General features: G+C 42.9%; 1 protein-coding gene across 2 annotated transcripts in view; it reads right to left on the bottom strand.

The window, feature by feature from the left end:
* Positions 1-502: 502 nt before the first annotated feature.
* pax5 (paired box 5) overlaps positions 503-14,525 on the bottom strand; it is a 47,994-nt gene continuing 33,971 nt past the window's right edge. For both annotated transcript variants that reach the window (XM_083983519.1, XM_083983518.1), the window contains exons 7-11: positions 10,649-10,781; positions 6,376-6,477; positions 3,639-3,725; positions 2,216-2,302; positions 503-615 (exon numbers count right to left, since the gene is read on the bottom strand). In XM_083983519.1, coding sequence (XP_083839645.1) covers positions 533-615; positions 2,216-2,302; positions 3,639-3,725; positions 6,376-6,477; positions 10,649-10,781 — 492 coding nt within the window. In that variant the 3' untranslated portion in view covers positions 503-532. The remainder of the gene's footprint in view (positions 616-2,215; positions 2,303-3,638; positions 3,726-6,375; positions 6,478-10,648; positions 10,782-14,525) is intronic.

Below are 14,525 nucleotides of genomic sequence, written 5' to 3' on the forward strand. Positions count from 1 at the left end.
TCCTCAGCATGGCATAGAAAATTGATTGAAAATTGATGTCAGGTCATAAAAAGACTGTTTGAAAAAGTGATTTTGGTCTAATCAGCTCAGACTACTACATCAAAAATATTCCCAAACTGAAAACACAACATTTTACCCAGGAGATCACAATACAGATTACAGCTTCAGTCACTGCTGCACACATAGTCCACTGACCTCTTGGATTTGTCGATGGTTGGTTAAAAACAAGATAGGGATACCAAGATTTGATATATCATGGGAGGGTCCAAATCTACTTGTTCATAAATCTTATCTGTTGCCTGTGATCATCCCAGAAATGTAAAACCAATGCAGTATGTCTGTGTTGCAGCCCAGCAGTGCATTTGTTGGCGTATCGATCAAAGAAAATTCAAACTTCACTGACGTCAAAAAATGCGTGGGCAGGCTTGTACTGAGCGCTGTTGGTGCTATCCATCCATCCATCCATCCCTCCCTCCCTCCCTCCCTCCCTCGTCTCCTTCTCTTCATCCTCCGCGTCTCTCAGTGGGAGGGGTCAGTGGCGGTCGTAGGCGGAGGCTGTTGCAGTGGCTGCAGGGCCCGCCCCTCGCGATGTCGCACTGTAGTAGTACGGTGACCCTGGGAAAAACACAAATGTAATTTATTTAAAATCATTCAAATACTGCAACAGGATCGTGGATGTAGTGCAGAATTTTAATGACTTTGGGTAAAAAATAAGCCTCATTTGTAAAGTCACCAAACTGACATGATGAACATGGCGACACAAACCCATCAGGTTAACCAGATTATTTAAACCTATATTATTTAAATCCAGCCACTATAGGGTAGCACATAGGCTTTAAGAACAACGTGGACATAAGCTACCTGTATTATCATCTTTCTAAATTATCATGGCAAAATTGGAAATAATTTATTATTATTATTATTATATTTAGCACATCCAGCAATTCAAGTCTGAATAACTATGCCTAACTAAAGGGGAGAGGGAACCAAAACAGCAAAGCTGTGGAATCTAAAACCAAAACAACTAACTCAAAGTCACTAAGATGTTCAACAGAGCCAGAAAGAACTGCATCAGGGTCTGATTATAATTCTCTGTGGGTTCATTGCTACAACTGACAGATGATTGTCATGTGGGCTCTGCTCAGGTTTCTTTCCCAATTGAACGTCTCTTCTGAAGCAATGTCGTTGCATTCAGATCTCAGCAATTACCTCGGAGAGTGCAATTCTTATTACAGATTGGAACGATGTTTAAAATGACAAAACTAAGACCCAAGTTGTAATGAATCAGAATTATCCTTTAACGACTGAAATACGGTGTAAATGTGGAATGAGCAGCTTCAATTTTCTGTCAAGATTATATTTTACTTTGAACGTGAGTAGTGAATGGCAGGGATGAGATGACATGAGCCGATGAAGCTAATGACAGAAAAAATGAGTCTCCCTTTCATGTAAAACCAATAAAATGAACTCTGTCTACTTCCTTATACACTTTTCTTTCAATGTCGCCCTCTTCTCTCATACTCTCTCTCTCGCACACAGACACACACACACACAAGATCTAAGTGACAGTCTAAGCTGACACACTGAGTACAGCTCTACTACTACTGATCCCTTGAGTCTATTCTCTCCTCAGGGAAGAGGTCAATTCAATACTGTAACCCCACAGACACACAGCAAACCCACATTCACACACCTTAATGCACACAGAAAAAAACTGCTTACACACACATACAGACACACACACACACACACACCTGTCTCTGTCAGTTCCATCAATCAGCCAGGCTGTGTGTTGACAGGTTATGTCTGTCCATAGTCCAGGTAATCTCCAGAGGCTCTTTGGGGAAGTGAGGCATTAAGCCGGCCTGACAAACTATTTAGTCTCACTCAGGACTTCAGACGCCCTCTCTCCCCTTTTGCCTCTTTATTTAACTCCCTTTTCTTTCATTCGTCACCTCTTCTCTCCTTCTCCCTCGCTGCCTTTCCTTTGTATCACTGCCTTTCTGTTTCCCCTGGCGTCAATGTTAAACATTTCAGTGTCTCCTATCTAGTTCTCATATTCTATCATGCTAAAGTCTCTCACAGATTATCCTACCATCATGAGTCCTAATCTGTCTTCTGTACACACAACTGCATCATCACACACTGCTAAATTCTCTCTACTCTCTCATTTGTGGTTTTTCCTCTCTCTCTCTCTGTCTTTTTCTCCACCTACCTTGCATCTGTCCTGCCTGGCTGGTGAAGAGACTGGAGGAGCAGCCAATTTCCGTCCCCAGGAGAGACCCATAATCCTGCTGAAAGACTGGGGACAGAGGGATGGAGGGAAGGAAGGAGGGAAAAGGAGAAGTGAGGAGAGGAAAGGGTGGGGGAAAACTACAGGTCAGCGCAGCACTGACCCCTCTCACCTATTGACCTTTTACACCATCACCCCCTGACCCGTTCACCTTTAAACATGACCCCTGAAATGGCTCCCTTGACGTTGACTTTGATACTGACTGTTTTTGTCCGGGAGTTAATTTGTCCTGATAAACACGGATGGAAAGGTGTGTTGGGCTGTTCATTTCTAGTTTGGATTAGGGTTACACACTTGTAATGTTACTGATTCACTTGCATTGAGGAATATTGCCGATGATAGTCTATATTTGTCTTATAAGTGTCAATAAATCCCATAAAAAAACAGAAATAATGTGTTAGTCTGTTTCTCAATACTTTCCAATTCCCCTATCCAGTCTGTGGTGCTCAGCCCAAAGTCCTTTTTTTCTACTACAGATGTAAATCTTTAAAAACAGGTAGTGAGTGTATTTTGACTGGTGCTGTAATGTGTGGCAGGCAAGAATCATAATGAACTACTATCTTGAGATTTGCTGACAATAAGAGAAGGCCAAGTTAGAATTAAGATTTTAAGATTTAGTGCAACATGAAAGGATTATCTATTTGTATGTATGTATATCTGTCTTTGTATTTAATGTACTTCAGATCTTGAACTAAAGTTACCCTCTAATCATTGCTGTCATGTGAGAGGCATGACCAGAGTTGAATACATTTGCATCAAACTAGGTTCTGTGTAACTATTACACATTCACATAAAAACCATAAAACACTGTCCAGCTCTCACTGCCAATGAGTAACACAGGCCACTGTTGATTCGAGTGAGGATTAACATGAGATTGACTGTATGAAAAATTAAAAATAAATGATCAGGGTCAGCGTCCTCCAGGGAGTTTATAACATCAAAACCAACAAATTCTATAATGCAATGCTGATGAGATGCAGATAGACGCCCCTAATATGGTCCTTCCTCTCTCTCTCTCTAACTCTCTGCCATCCTCTTCTTCAAATCCATTCACACACCAAATTGCCGGTTGTAAAAAAAAAAAAAAAGAAAAAAAAAGAAAGAAAGAACAGAAATCCTTGCACAGAACCATTAGTATGTCTTTGATGTATTGTACTGTACAGTACAATACAAAATGAAATGTAATGGAAAAACGAACAGTGGAGCATGAAGATACATATTGCAAGAGAGTATTAGACAGGCTGGAAGTGGGATGTGAGGTAGAATTAAATGAAATTCATTGATACAATTATTGATCCAGTTCTGGTAAGCAGAGGCTGGCTGGTGAGATAGGGGATTCACCTACCTAATAAACTGGGGTTAGGAAATCTCCACGATTCGTTGTATGTGGAATACTGTGGATGGGAATACGGACTTCCGGAAAAATCTCCACCTGAAAGAAAAAGACAAACAGGAAAAATATTTTTTGTTGATACAGTATTACTTTTCTTTGTGTTTCATGAAGATCTATGCTCATCAAGTTTTAAAATTCATTTTGACTCGTTTTCATTTGATGAATCCCTAATTACTGCAAATACGGAGTCACCTCAGTGTTTAAAGGGAGAGCAGAGTTTGTTTCCTGTGGTTTCTAACCCTGCTCATTTATATGGTTGATGGGAGAAACTCCAGACTTGCAACATGGTCATTACATTATTGATCATCCTAACTTTGTTTCATGAACAAACAATGTGTACATCAACATCTCCACGTGCACACTGCATCAGTGATCAGAAACCTGAACCTGGTTAATACTGGATTACACCTGCTGGGCATATTCTGGCTAGCTAAATGAGACCAGAGCAAATAATTACAGCATCTCACAAACTCGAAAATGTTAATTAACTGTGCACGTGCAACCTTTACCAAGTCATTTTTGTGTCCATGCCAAACCAAACTTTAACTATGGTGGTGGTATGTGTGCTTTCTCTAAAGGTAATGAGCAGCTGCTGTTATTGTGCAGACTAGTTGAGAGATGAGTTGAGTTGACTCAGTGAGACTGCAGTGGTCCTGCCATACAGTGGATGATAGCATAGCTTTTCTACCTCATTTACCACTTACTGCCTGGGGTCTACTCTCCCTCTTGTCTCCCCCTCCCTCTCTTCCCTTCACCCCTTCCTCTTTATTTCTCGTCCTCTGGCCTGCCTGACTACAGCCCGCTCGTCACCCTTCACATCAAAACAACATTCTTCCCCATTTCTTCTCCTCTTTTTCTCTCTCCACTCTTTTGCTCTTTCTTTCTTTCTTTCTTTCCTCCTGAACCTTCACTCCTCCCGGGGGATCCCTCTCCCATAGCTGACAGTCACAGACCCTGATGCCCCCTCCCTCCAACCTCCCTCCCACCCGCTCCTCCTCTTTCCCTCTCGTTCTGTCGGTTCTGCCTCACTGCTCTCCTACACCCCCTCTGAGTGTCAGCCCCCCTGCTGCAGAGAGAGAGACAGAGAGGCAGAGGGAGAGAAGAAGAACAGCAGAAGAGAGTTGCTTGCTTAATGAAGGTATGATATTAGACAGAGCGGACAAAAAGGAGAATAATTTGCCTGAGAAGTGCTGAGATAAAACATGGTGAAGCCAGAGGAAGCAAAGTTGAGAGATTATCTCCTCCACTAATTCTAGTCAGCTTGTGGACTCAGACAGCTTCGAATATTCACTGAGAAGAATTTAGATGTCGAAACTGTGAGTGTGAGTGTGTTTGTGTGTGTTTGGATGCACTACCCAAGTTTTCTTTCTGGCACTACCCTTTGTGCGTATGTGTGTATGTGTGTAGTTATGTGTGTGTATGTTTAGCTGTCAGGTGGGGTCGGGATGTGGTCTCCATGGCATCCCTGGGTGCGAACATCCTCCCCTTGTCATCACCGTAGTGACGGCAACGTGTCAGGTTGTTTAGGAAACGAGGGGAGGGAGGGAGCGGGGGGCTCAGGGTCTCCCTTGTGTAGCTTAGTGTCAAGGTCGCACATGCACATACACACACACACTGTCAAAAACAAACACACATACACACAAACATTGTATACCAACACACATATAAACGTACACCAACAAACACACACACACACACACACACACACACACACACACACACACACACACACAGATATGCTGTCAAACCTGAGGACAGGATGGGGTGAGCACAGGGGGACAGGCCGACAGGGTCACCCATCTTTAGACGTGCTGTTCCTACATGTCCACTGAGAGAGTGTGTGTGTATGTGTGTGTGTGTGTGTGTGTGTGTGTGTGTGTGTGTGTGTGTGTGTGTGTGTGTGTGTGTGTGTGTGTGTGTGTGTGTCACAAACTGAATGATTGGGAATACACAGAGACAAGAACTTGTAAACAACGTTGTTTTGACTTTGTTTCGCTGCTGCTGTTGCTTTTGTGTTTCTCCCTCGACTTCTCTGCAGTGTAGCTACTTCACACTGACCAGGACCACGGCTGCAAGACCGAGAGAGAGAGAGAGAGAGAGAGAGAGAGGGAAAGCGAGAGAGAGAGAAAAAGAGAAAGATAGAGAGAGAGCAAGAATGGCGGTCCAGGATTGAAACACAAAAGCGGCGTAGAAGGCGGAGTGGAAGGGAATGAATGAATTAGTCGTGGGTCACTGGTGATTCTCATTAAAAACAAATTACTAATGTTGAGGAGGGACAGCTGTGCTACTGTGGCTGGTTTGTAATGATACACACACACACACACACACACACACACACAGGCACAAACACACACACACAAAGACAAACAGACACATGTATAGATGGACACAAAAACACGCACACGTCACCCCCTGGGAGGACTGTCAGCCACGGTGTAGAGACAGACAAGAAAGAGGAAGTGGCAAAGCCAAGTACACCCCCTGAAGACATGCACTCGCACAGGGAACGCTCCACACATGCATCCAGTGGGGATTCAAACAGATATATAAGTGCAGTTACACATCTGCTGAAAAGATGGTGAGAGTGAATTACTGCACAGTGGCTTTTTTCCCCTAAAACTCTGCTTTATAACGAATGAATGTCCCTTTAGCTCTGTGTGGATGTTTGTATGTGTGTTTGTGTACTCACCAGGTACCATGCCAGTGAGGGAAGGAGTGGAATAGCTGCCCTGTCCAGTGGGAGGAACATGAGGAGGGTAGCCTGGCAGAGTTGTGCTGGCTATGTCTCGACCTGTAACCACACAGAGAGACACACACACACACACACACGCTGTCATCACTTTCTCTGCTATCAATATCATAATTAGTGTCAACACTGTCACTAATTTACCAAAATCACATGTATACCTCCTAGCCCTATACTGTGTGTTCCTGCTGGATGCTGTTCACACCATAATTGTATTGTGTTATGTTAAATGTTATTTAATTGTCTCATGCTACACGTTTGTAGCACCTGACCCAAACCATTGAATTAATGTTTTCACATAATGTGATTAAGATTTTGATTTATGATATGTAAATTGGAAGCACGTCAAAAAGGCACATCCCTCAAATTTTGCATATGACCTTTACCATCAAGGATTATTTTTGATAGAATCACAACAGGAGAACAGTAAAGACAACAGAATAGTAAATTAGGTTTTAACTGTATTATAGTATTGTCAGATAAACTGTTATACTTTGGTACAATACCAGGAAATGTGGAGATCACAAACCAGTCCCAAACAATGTTTTCTGTTTATCTTTAGCCAAAGTCTGATAAGCTTCCACTCATCCAAAGCCATTAAAACCACATTATTGAGCCACACTGTTGGAGTTAAGGCATGCGCCTTTGGCAGAATGAAAATCAGTATTTTTTTTGTTTAGTTCTTTTAAAAATGAGGTAAGATGTTTGTCAGATTTATGTTTTCATGGATCTGAGAGCCACAGACAGGAAGTCTGAGAGAAACTGAAAGGTGGTGAGTCATTGTTGGTGTTGCTTCAAACACACAAAGACAAAGAGCTTTGGAGCTCAACAGCACAACAAAAGCTGGTCAACTCCAATCTCAGAAATGAAATGATCTTTGACAAACTTTTGAGGAAAAACAGTTCAAGTTTAGCAGCAGAAACACGAGTGGAGCTAACCACAAAGTCCATCAGGACATTTGATTGAGTCAGGCTGCACGGCACCAGCGCCCTGCAACTGCAACACCTGAGTGGACTAGAGCCAGCATTAATGTTATTAGTTGATTCTCTCCTATAGAAATTGGCCAATGACAGTTACTATATAGTCCTGACAGTGTTAATACCAGTGATTGAATATTAATGTGGTTGTGATTTACTAAGAACTGGTAACAGTAACAATTATCACCCTGAAGATGCAGCATGTCCATGTAGGATATTTACTGAAAAATACATTCAGGATGACCCTCTTCTTTTTGTTTCTTCTCCTCTTGTTTTCAATCCACTGGCATCTATTAATTTACTGACTCCCCTTCCTCTTGCTATCACCACCCACCCCCCCCCCCCCCTCCTCCTCCTCCTCCTCCTCCTCCTCCTCCTCTGTCTGTCACTTGGTGAATAGGATATATAACTGCATTAGATTACATGACAGTGTGTCAGCCCAAATCATTTCTCTGTGTTTGCACGCAGTAGACTGTAGGAGTGCGTGAAGAGGGAGCCCTCCATTCATCATCATCATCACACACACACATACACCAACGTCCTCCTCCTCCTCCCCTGCCCATGCACACACACATTTATCATCATCATAAACAGCTCAGATGGTAACACCATCAATCCCATTCACTTCCCCTCCACTTAACCACCACTAACTAACTGAGGGGGACGAGGAGGAGGAGGAGGAGGAGGAGGAGGAGGAGGAGGAGAGTGAAACTGAGAAGAATACATGGAAGACCAGGAGAAGGGAAAACTGGTTGAATGGAGAGAACAACCTGGGCTAAAATAAGGAGGGGAGGTTTTAGTTGAGAGGGAAGAAAGCAGCGATGAAGGGAAGTTGCAGTGTTGTATTTAAGAAAAGGTGCATAAGTATTAAGTCACTCGATGAATCAAAAGGAAGACATCCATGATGTTGAATGGCCACTTTCAGAGTGTCTTACTATGTTCTATTTATAACGACTTATTCTTATTTTTACAGAAGAATTAACATTTAAGCGGCACTATAACTTTCAAATGTAATTTCAACTTGTGTATTCCTTTGTATGGTTTAATCTATGGACACTGCATTGTATTTTGATGATCCACGCCTAAAAATCGAATTTAGGGCTTGGTTTCAAAAAATATCTGTTTATGTGGTATCTGTTTATGTGTGTCAATATTGGTCAACCTTAACTACTGGGGTTTTTTTTTGGGGGGTGGGGGGGTGGGGGGCAGAAATGGAGTTGTCATTTTGTTACAAATCTTCTGAGGTTCCAACATCTTGGCCTCTCATATTTCTGGTCCCTTAATACTCAACACTTGCATCCCACCCCTCCCTGCTCGTGTTTCTCTCCCACAGACCCCTTCTCTACTCCAGCCTCCTCTGTCCCTCTTCACCTCCTCTCTCCTGTCTCGGTGTAGTAAAGTTTTTCTTGGTGTTTGACGCGACAGCGAGGCATTAGTGCAGACGGGCTACTCATCCGCTCAGGGTCAGTGCACAGGGCAAGGAGGAGAGGGAGGAGAGGGTGGAGGAGAGGAGAGATGGACTCTCTACAGCCCAACTTAGAGGGGGCAGACAGGGCCAGATCCTCTGAGGTGTGTGTGTGTGTGTGTGTGTGTGTGTGTGTGTGTGTGTGTGTGTGTGTGTGTGTGTGTGTGTGTGTGTGTGTGTGTGTGTGTGTGTGTGTGTGTGTGTGTGTGTGTGTGTGCGCGCGTGTGTGTGTGTGTGTGTGTGTGTGTGTGTGTGTGTGTGCATATGTTTCTGTGTCTGTGTGTGCACGCAGTGTGTGTTGTGCATATTTATGCCAGTTGTGTTGATGTATCTGTTCTCCACAGCTCTGCCGTAGAGGTCAACGAACAAGTACAAGTCTCCTCCGTCTCACTTGCAGCTACAGATGAACACACATCCTCTGCCTCTCTTTTTCCCTCACTGTCTCGCTACCTAACTCGTCCACATCAAGCGGCCATCAGAGCAACACATGTCAAATCTGGAGGGATCGAGGGCGCACACGGTGTCCCTTTGTGTGTTTGCACTTGCGTAGCGCTGGGTGAAGTTCAGGGGAAAATGAAAATGCCCTACAGATTTGGAAAGACCTCAGAAAGGAAGATTGAGCGTGTAAATGTGGCTCTTGAGTGTGTGTGTGTGTGTGTGTGTCCGGAGTATCAACACTTCAAGGATGCAAAAATAACATTGCGTCAAACACACAGACGTCTGATCCCCTAGAGGGAGCTCTATTCTGAGGGAGAAGACAGGCAAAGGAATGCCTGCATAATATTCAGAAAGTGTGTGTGTGAATATGAATGTGTGTGTTTGCATGCATAAGCAGAAATGGAAATTTTATCTCTCTCTCTCTGTTTCTCTCTCTTGCTCTCTCTCTCTGTCTCTGTCTGTCTCTCGGTGTGAGCAGGTAATATTCCTCGGTGGTTTCAGAGGGCAAAGAAAAAAAGGAAGCCCATTCCCAGATATCCCCAAATTCCCAGCTCTATGATTCCCCTCATTACAGATGGGAACGTCGAAGCCTTGTCCAAGTGCTCCCTGGTCTACTCTTAATTAACCGCTGCCTCTCCCAGTGCCCCTAAATGGAGACAGAGAAAAGAGATGAGGCTCTCACTTTTCCTCTAAGCTTCAACCTTTCTTTTGCTCCTTTCCTCCAGGCTTCTCTCCTCTCCTGAGATCTAAAGCACTGAGCACTTTAAGCAGGTTAAATCAATTGGGCTTGATTGTAAATTCAGTGTAAAATGCAATGTACTGAATTTATCCTATGAAATTATTGCTAAGTGATTGTGAATTATGGAATGACAGAGGCAGAGCTATCAAATAATGTCTCCATCATTGCTTCCAACGTGGGAAATTAGAGCTTTCACCTTTAATTGTCTCTAATTCGTTCCTCTTCTTATCATTCACCTTTTTCACATGACCATCGAGGAGGACATCTCCCAACATCTGACCGTTCGTCCCCTTATGATTGGTTTTTACAGGAAATAACTAAGATGATGAAAGTTTGAGTGCTACTGCATAAGTGGAACAAAGACTGGTTTCTCGCCATCAATAAAATGTGATCGCACTCGGCATTAAAACTGATGTCACTGACCAGGCATCCAAGAAATTTTTTTTTAAAAGGGCTGAAAAATACACATTTGAAACAGCTGCCACATCTACATCAGATTGTCTGATGAAGATATGATGTAATACTAAAACAATTCTTTTTTTGTTCTGTTAAACACCTTTGTTTCTTGTTGGTATATTTAAAATGAGTCTTTCTTACCTGGAACTAGTGAATAGGACTGTGGACCGGAAACACTGGCTCCTAACTCAGCCCCTGTACCAGGATTGGCCAAACTGTTCTTCATCTCGTCCAGTCCGCCTGCTAGCGAGGCCATGGCCGAATAATCTGACGTCTGGGCAGAAGGAGGAAGTGGAGAAAGAAGTTCGGTGAGTTTGAACGACAAAGCAAATCATGAAATCTTCTGATATAACATGAATATATAGAGCAGTTCGGGATGTTGCTTACAGCTGTGATCAATCTGTCTGATATACAGTATACTGCTACATTTCTGACATGCTTCCTCATAGCAGAGAGCAAAGAAGCTTTAGTGTGAACAAGCACACACACACACACACACACACACACACACACACACACACACACACACACACACACACACACACACACACACACACACACACACACACACACACACACACATACATAGAGAGGGACCTACAGCTGAGAGTTTATTGATCTGTTTACAAAGACAGGGATTTACTGTACAACCAAGTCCAACAGTCTATAACCACAAGATCAGCTTCCTCTTTCTCTTCATCTCTCCCCCTCACACACACACACACACACACACACACACACTTCCACACGACACATACAGCACAGTGACCATGGCTAACACAAAGCCTCTTCTCTCCCCAGATACCAACAACAATAAGAGCTGTGATCATCTCAGCACTTGTACACATAGACACACACACACACAAACACACCGTTCTCGCTCTGCAGAAGTTTAAAACCATAGTGAGAAGAGAGGGCTAAAGTGACAAAGCAATGTCTGGTTGTGTTTTTTTTTTTTTTTTTTTCAGTCAAACTCTGTTGTGAAGCTTAAAGAAAAAAACATCACAATTATGGTTATGTTCTATTACAGATATTATTTTTTCCTGTGTGACCTTGATTAAATTAATGGTAATTAATTAAGACGGATGCACTAGTTTTAAGTAACGGCCAAATTATTGCACAGTTGTACAGGTTACAGCAGATGATGGCAGCTTTGTTTTAAATTGTTTAATGTGAGGATGTAATTTTTTATCCCGCTTTTTATTTTTGCAAAAAAAAAAAATAAGTAAAAATATACAAAAGAAAATGCTAAATACTGTTCATATAAAATAATTTTCATGAACATGAACTCTGGACCAACCCCAATAATTCAGATAAATACTTGTTTACCTTCAGCTTGGGTTAACATGACAGACAGATGGATGGATGGAAACCGTCCCCTCAACTGTGTGTGACCCCAGCAGCCATGACCTATCCATCCTCATCGCTCTGCCAGACACACACTCTGCGTGTGTGTGATGATTTAAAGTGATGGTATTGACTATGATCATCAACTATATATAGATTAAGTACCACAGATTCTCAGGGCCGTTGTGCTCATGATGGGCAAATGACCTGTCTGCTGTGTGTATGTGTGTGTCAGCTTTGTTAACTTAACTTTGTATTTGTTATTTGTTAGCGTTTGCATAATTTAGCGTTTAGAAAAAAAAAAAAGTGAAATTTTATCATCTCAATTTGTGGACAGATCTTATTATGAAGAGGCATTAGCAGCACAAAAGGCTCGGACTGACAGCCCCACAGTATACAACAATTTGAAAGCTTGGCACTCTCTCTCTCTCTCTCTCCGAGGCAGCATTATAAGAGCTTTATGCTGACCTGTCTCGGAAAATGCAGAACAGGGAGGGACGGAGTTGCAGCTAAACAGATGCTAATAGAAAAAAATTAAAAGAGAGACGCTCAAGCTACAAATGAAAATTGCAGACCACTTCATTCAAGCGGTTATGTTCATTTCAAAGATTCACAGCTTTAATGAGCTTTAAATCCAGAAGCGATCACAGCTGAGGAGAAATCAGTGAGGGGAGAAAAGCTACTCGTGCAAAAACAAATCTACTGATGGTGGAGAATTGTTTGTGGGTGCACTTGACACCTATGGGTTACACATATTTATCTGCATATAGCCTGTTTAGTTTAAACATGCACGCAACAGTCATTGATGATTTATTATTAACTGTAAGGTTTGATCCTCGGCTCCTTAATTGCGCTGGTGTTGGTTGTGTTGCAAGTGAAGGCAGAAAGATCTTTTTTAAAAATCACCTTAAACTGAATGTGAATGAATGCAGCTTACACACACAGTAGATACGGCTTATTTAATTATGTATAATTACTACCTGGTTACCTCAAACACTTTACATATCTGATATGTCATACATATATGTCAGACTTTTCTGTATTAATTGGTTCCAATTCCGTTTTCCTTTTTATCAGTGCTGACCTGCGTGTGTATGTGTGTGTGTACACACTAATGACAGCAATCAGAATTTCCTTTAGGTGATGAGGTGAGAGTTTTGCACTGACCCTTTTAATACCCCTGCATCTGTGTGTGTGTGTGTGTGTGTGTGTGTGTGTGTGTGTGTGTGTGTGTGTGTGTGTGTGTGTGTGTGTGTGTGTGTGTGTGTGTGTGTGTGTGTGTGTGTGTGTGTGTGTGTGTGGGTGTGTGGGTGTGTGTGTGTGTGTGTGTGTGTGAAGGCATAAATGTAGGCGTGTGTTTGTGCTCACTGACCTCTTAAACACCTCTGTGCTCGTCAACACACAACACAACCACTGGACTGTGACCTGCCAAATAAGAGCTTACACCCTGTATACTACACACACATCTCTCTCTCTCTCTTTCTCTCTCTCACAGACACATTTCTAAGCCCTCTTTTCTCTCTTAATGCCCCCCCCCCCCTCCTCCTCCCCCTCACACATCACACCTGTAGTTTTTTTTTTTTCCACCGAATCATACACATTATCCCTACACCCCCTCCTCCCTCTCTTGGCCGCTCTCTGTCTTATTATAATGGTGTCTAATGTGTCCATGTATCCATGTAGATGGGGGCCAGGCAGCAGCAGCAGCAGCAGCAGAGAAGACGGGGTCTGCCGTGGTAATTGGCCATGATGAAGTTTGGCCAGTGGGGTGACAGGCCCGCTAAGGAAGATGGATCATTCTCATTCGCCCCCGTAAATGTTGTCAATTCCACCGCTCATACAGCGCCATCAGCCCTCATCAAAGAGGAGGGACGCAGCTGCCGGGACGTGGAGGGGTAGGTTTTTTTTTCAGGGGTGGCGGCGGTAGAGGTGTGTGTGTGTGTGTGTGTGTGGGGGGGGGGGGGGGGGGGGGGGGGGGGGGGGGTTGTTGGGCACAAAAAAAGGTGTCAGGGGGAAGTTGGACCTGGGGCAGGAAGTCATAGCCAAAAAAGAAAGAAGAAAAGATGGGAGGCACATATAAATAGGTAGGACGGACATGACTGAGGGAAGCAGCTGGAATAAGACATGAGTGAAGATGAGAGCTGCTGCCTCCTTTGTGAAACTATGAAAAGATGCTGAAGTACAATACAGTCCCCTCAATCATTTCACTGAACCCACTGTGTAAATGCATTGGGGTCACAATGCAGAGGCTCAGACAAAAAAAATTGCTTGTCCTGCAAAAATACAGTGACACAGTGAAATGTCACACTCCAAAGCACTGGACTGGCTGATCAATCACAATGCTGGTAGATTACTTTGTAAAATAAATGCAGCAATTTGACTGTTTCAAATACGACTTCCTGGACTATATTTCATCCTGTGATTGGCCACCTTTTATGTGATGTATCTTTTTTGTTTGTTTGTGGAACACAATGATCTGAACACAGATGTTTGAGTTAAGAACATCTGGCTATAAATATATTTACCAAAGTCTATATAAACTCTGTATGGAGGCAAAAACTGCATGAGCTGAGTAATTTTCTGTGTCACTGCAAAATATAATTTCTCTGTAAAACCACACAGTAGGTTGAAACATATTTTTTATGTGTACAGTAATGTCATGTTTTTCCCC

Source organism: Trachurus trachurus (genome assembly GCF_905171665.1).
Source record: "Trachurus trachurus genome assembly, chromosome: 1".
NCBI lineage: Eukaryota > Metazoa > Chordata > Actinopteri > Carangiformes > Carangidae > Trachurus > Trachurus trachurus.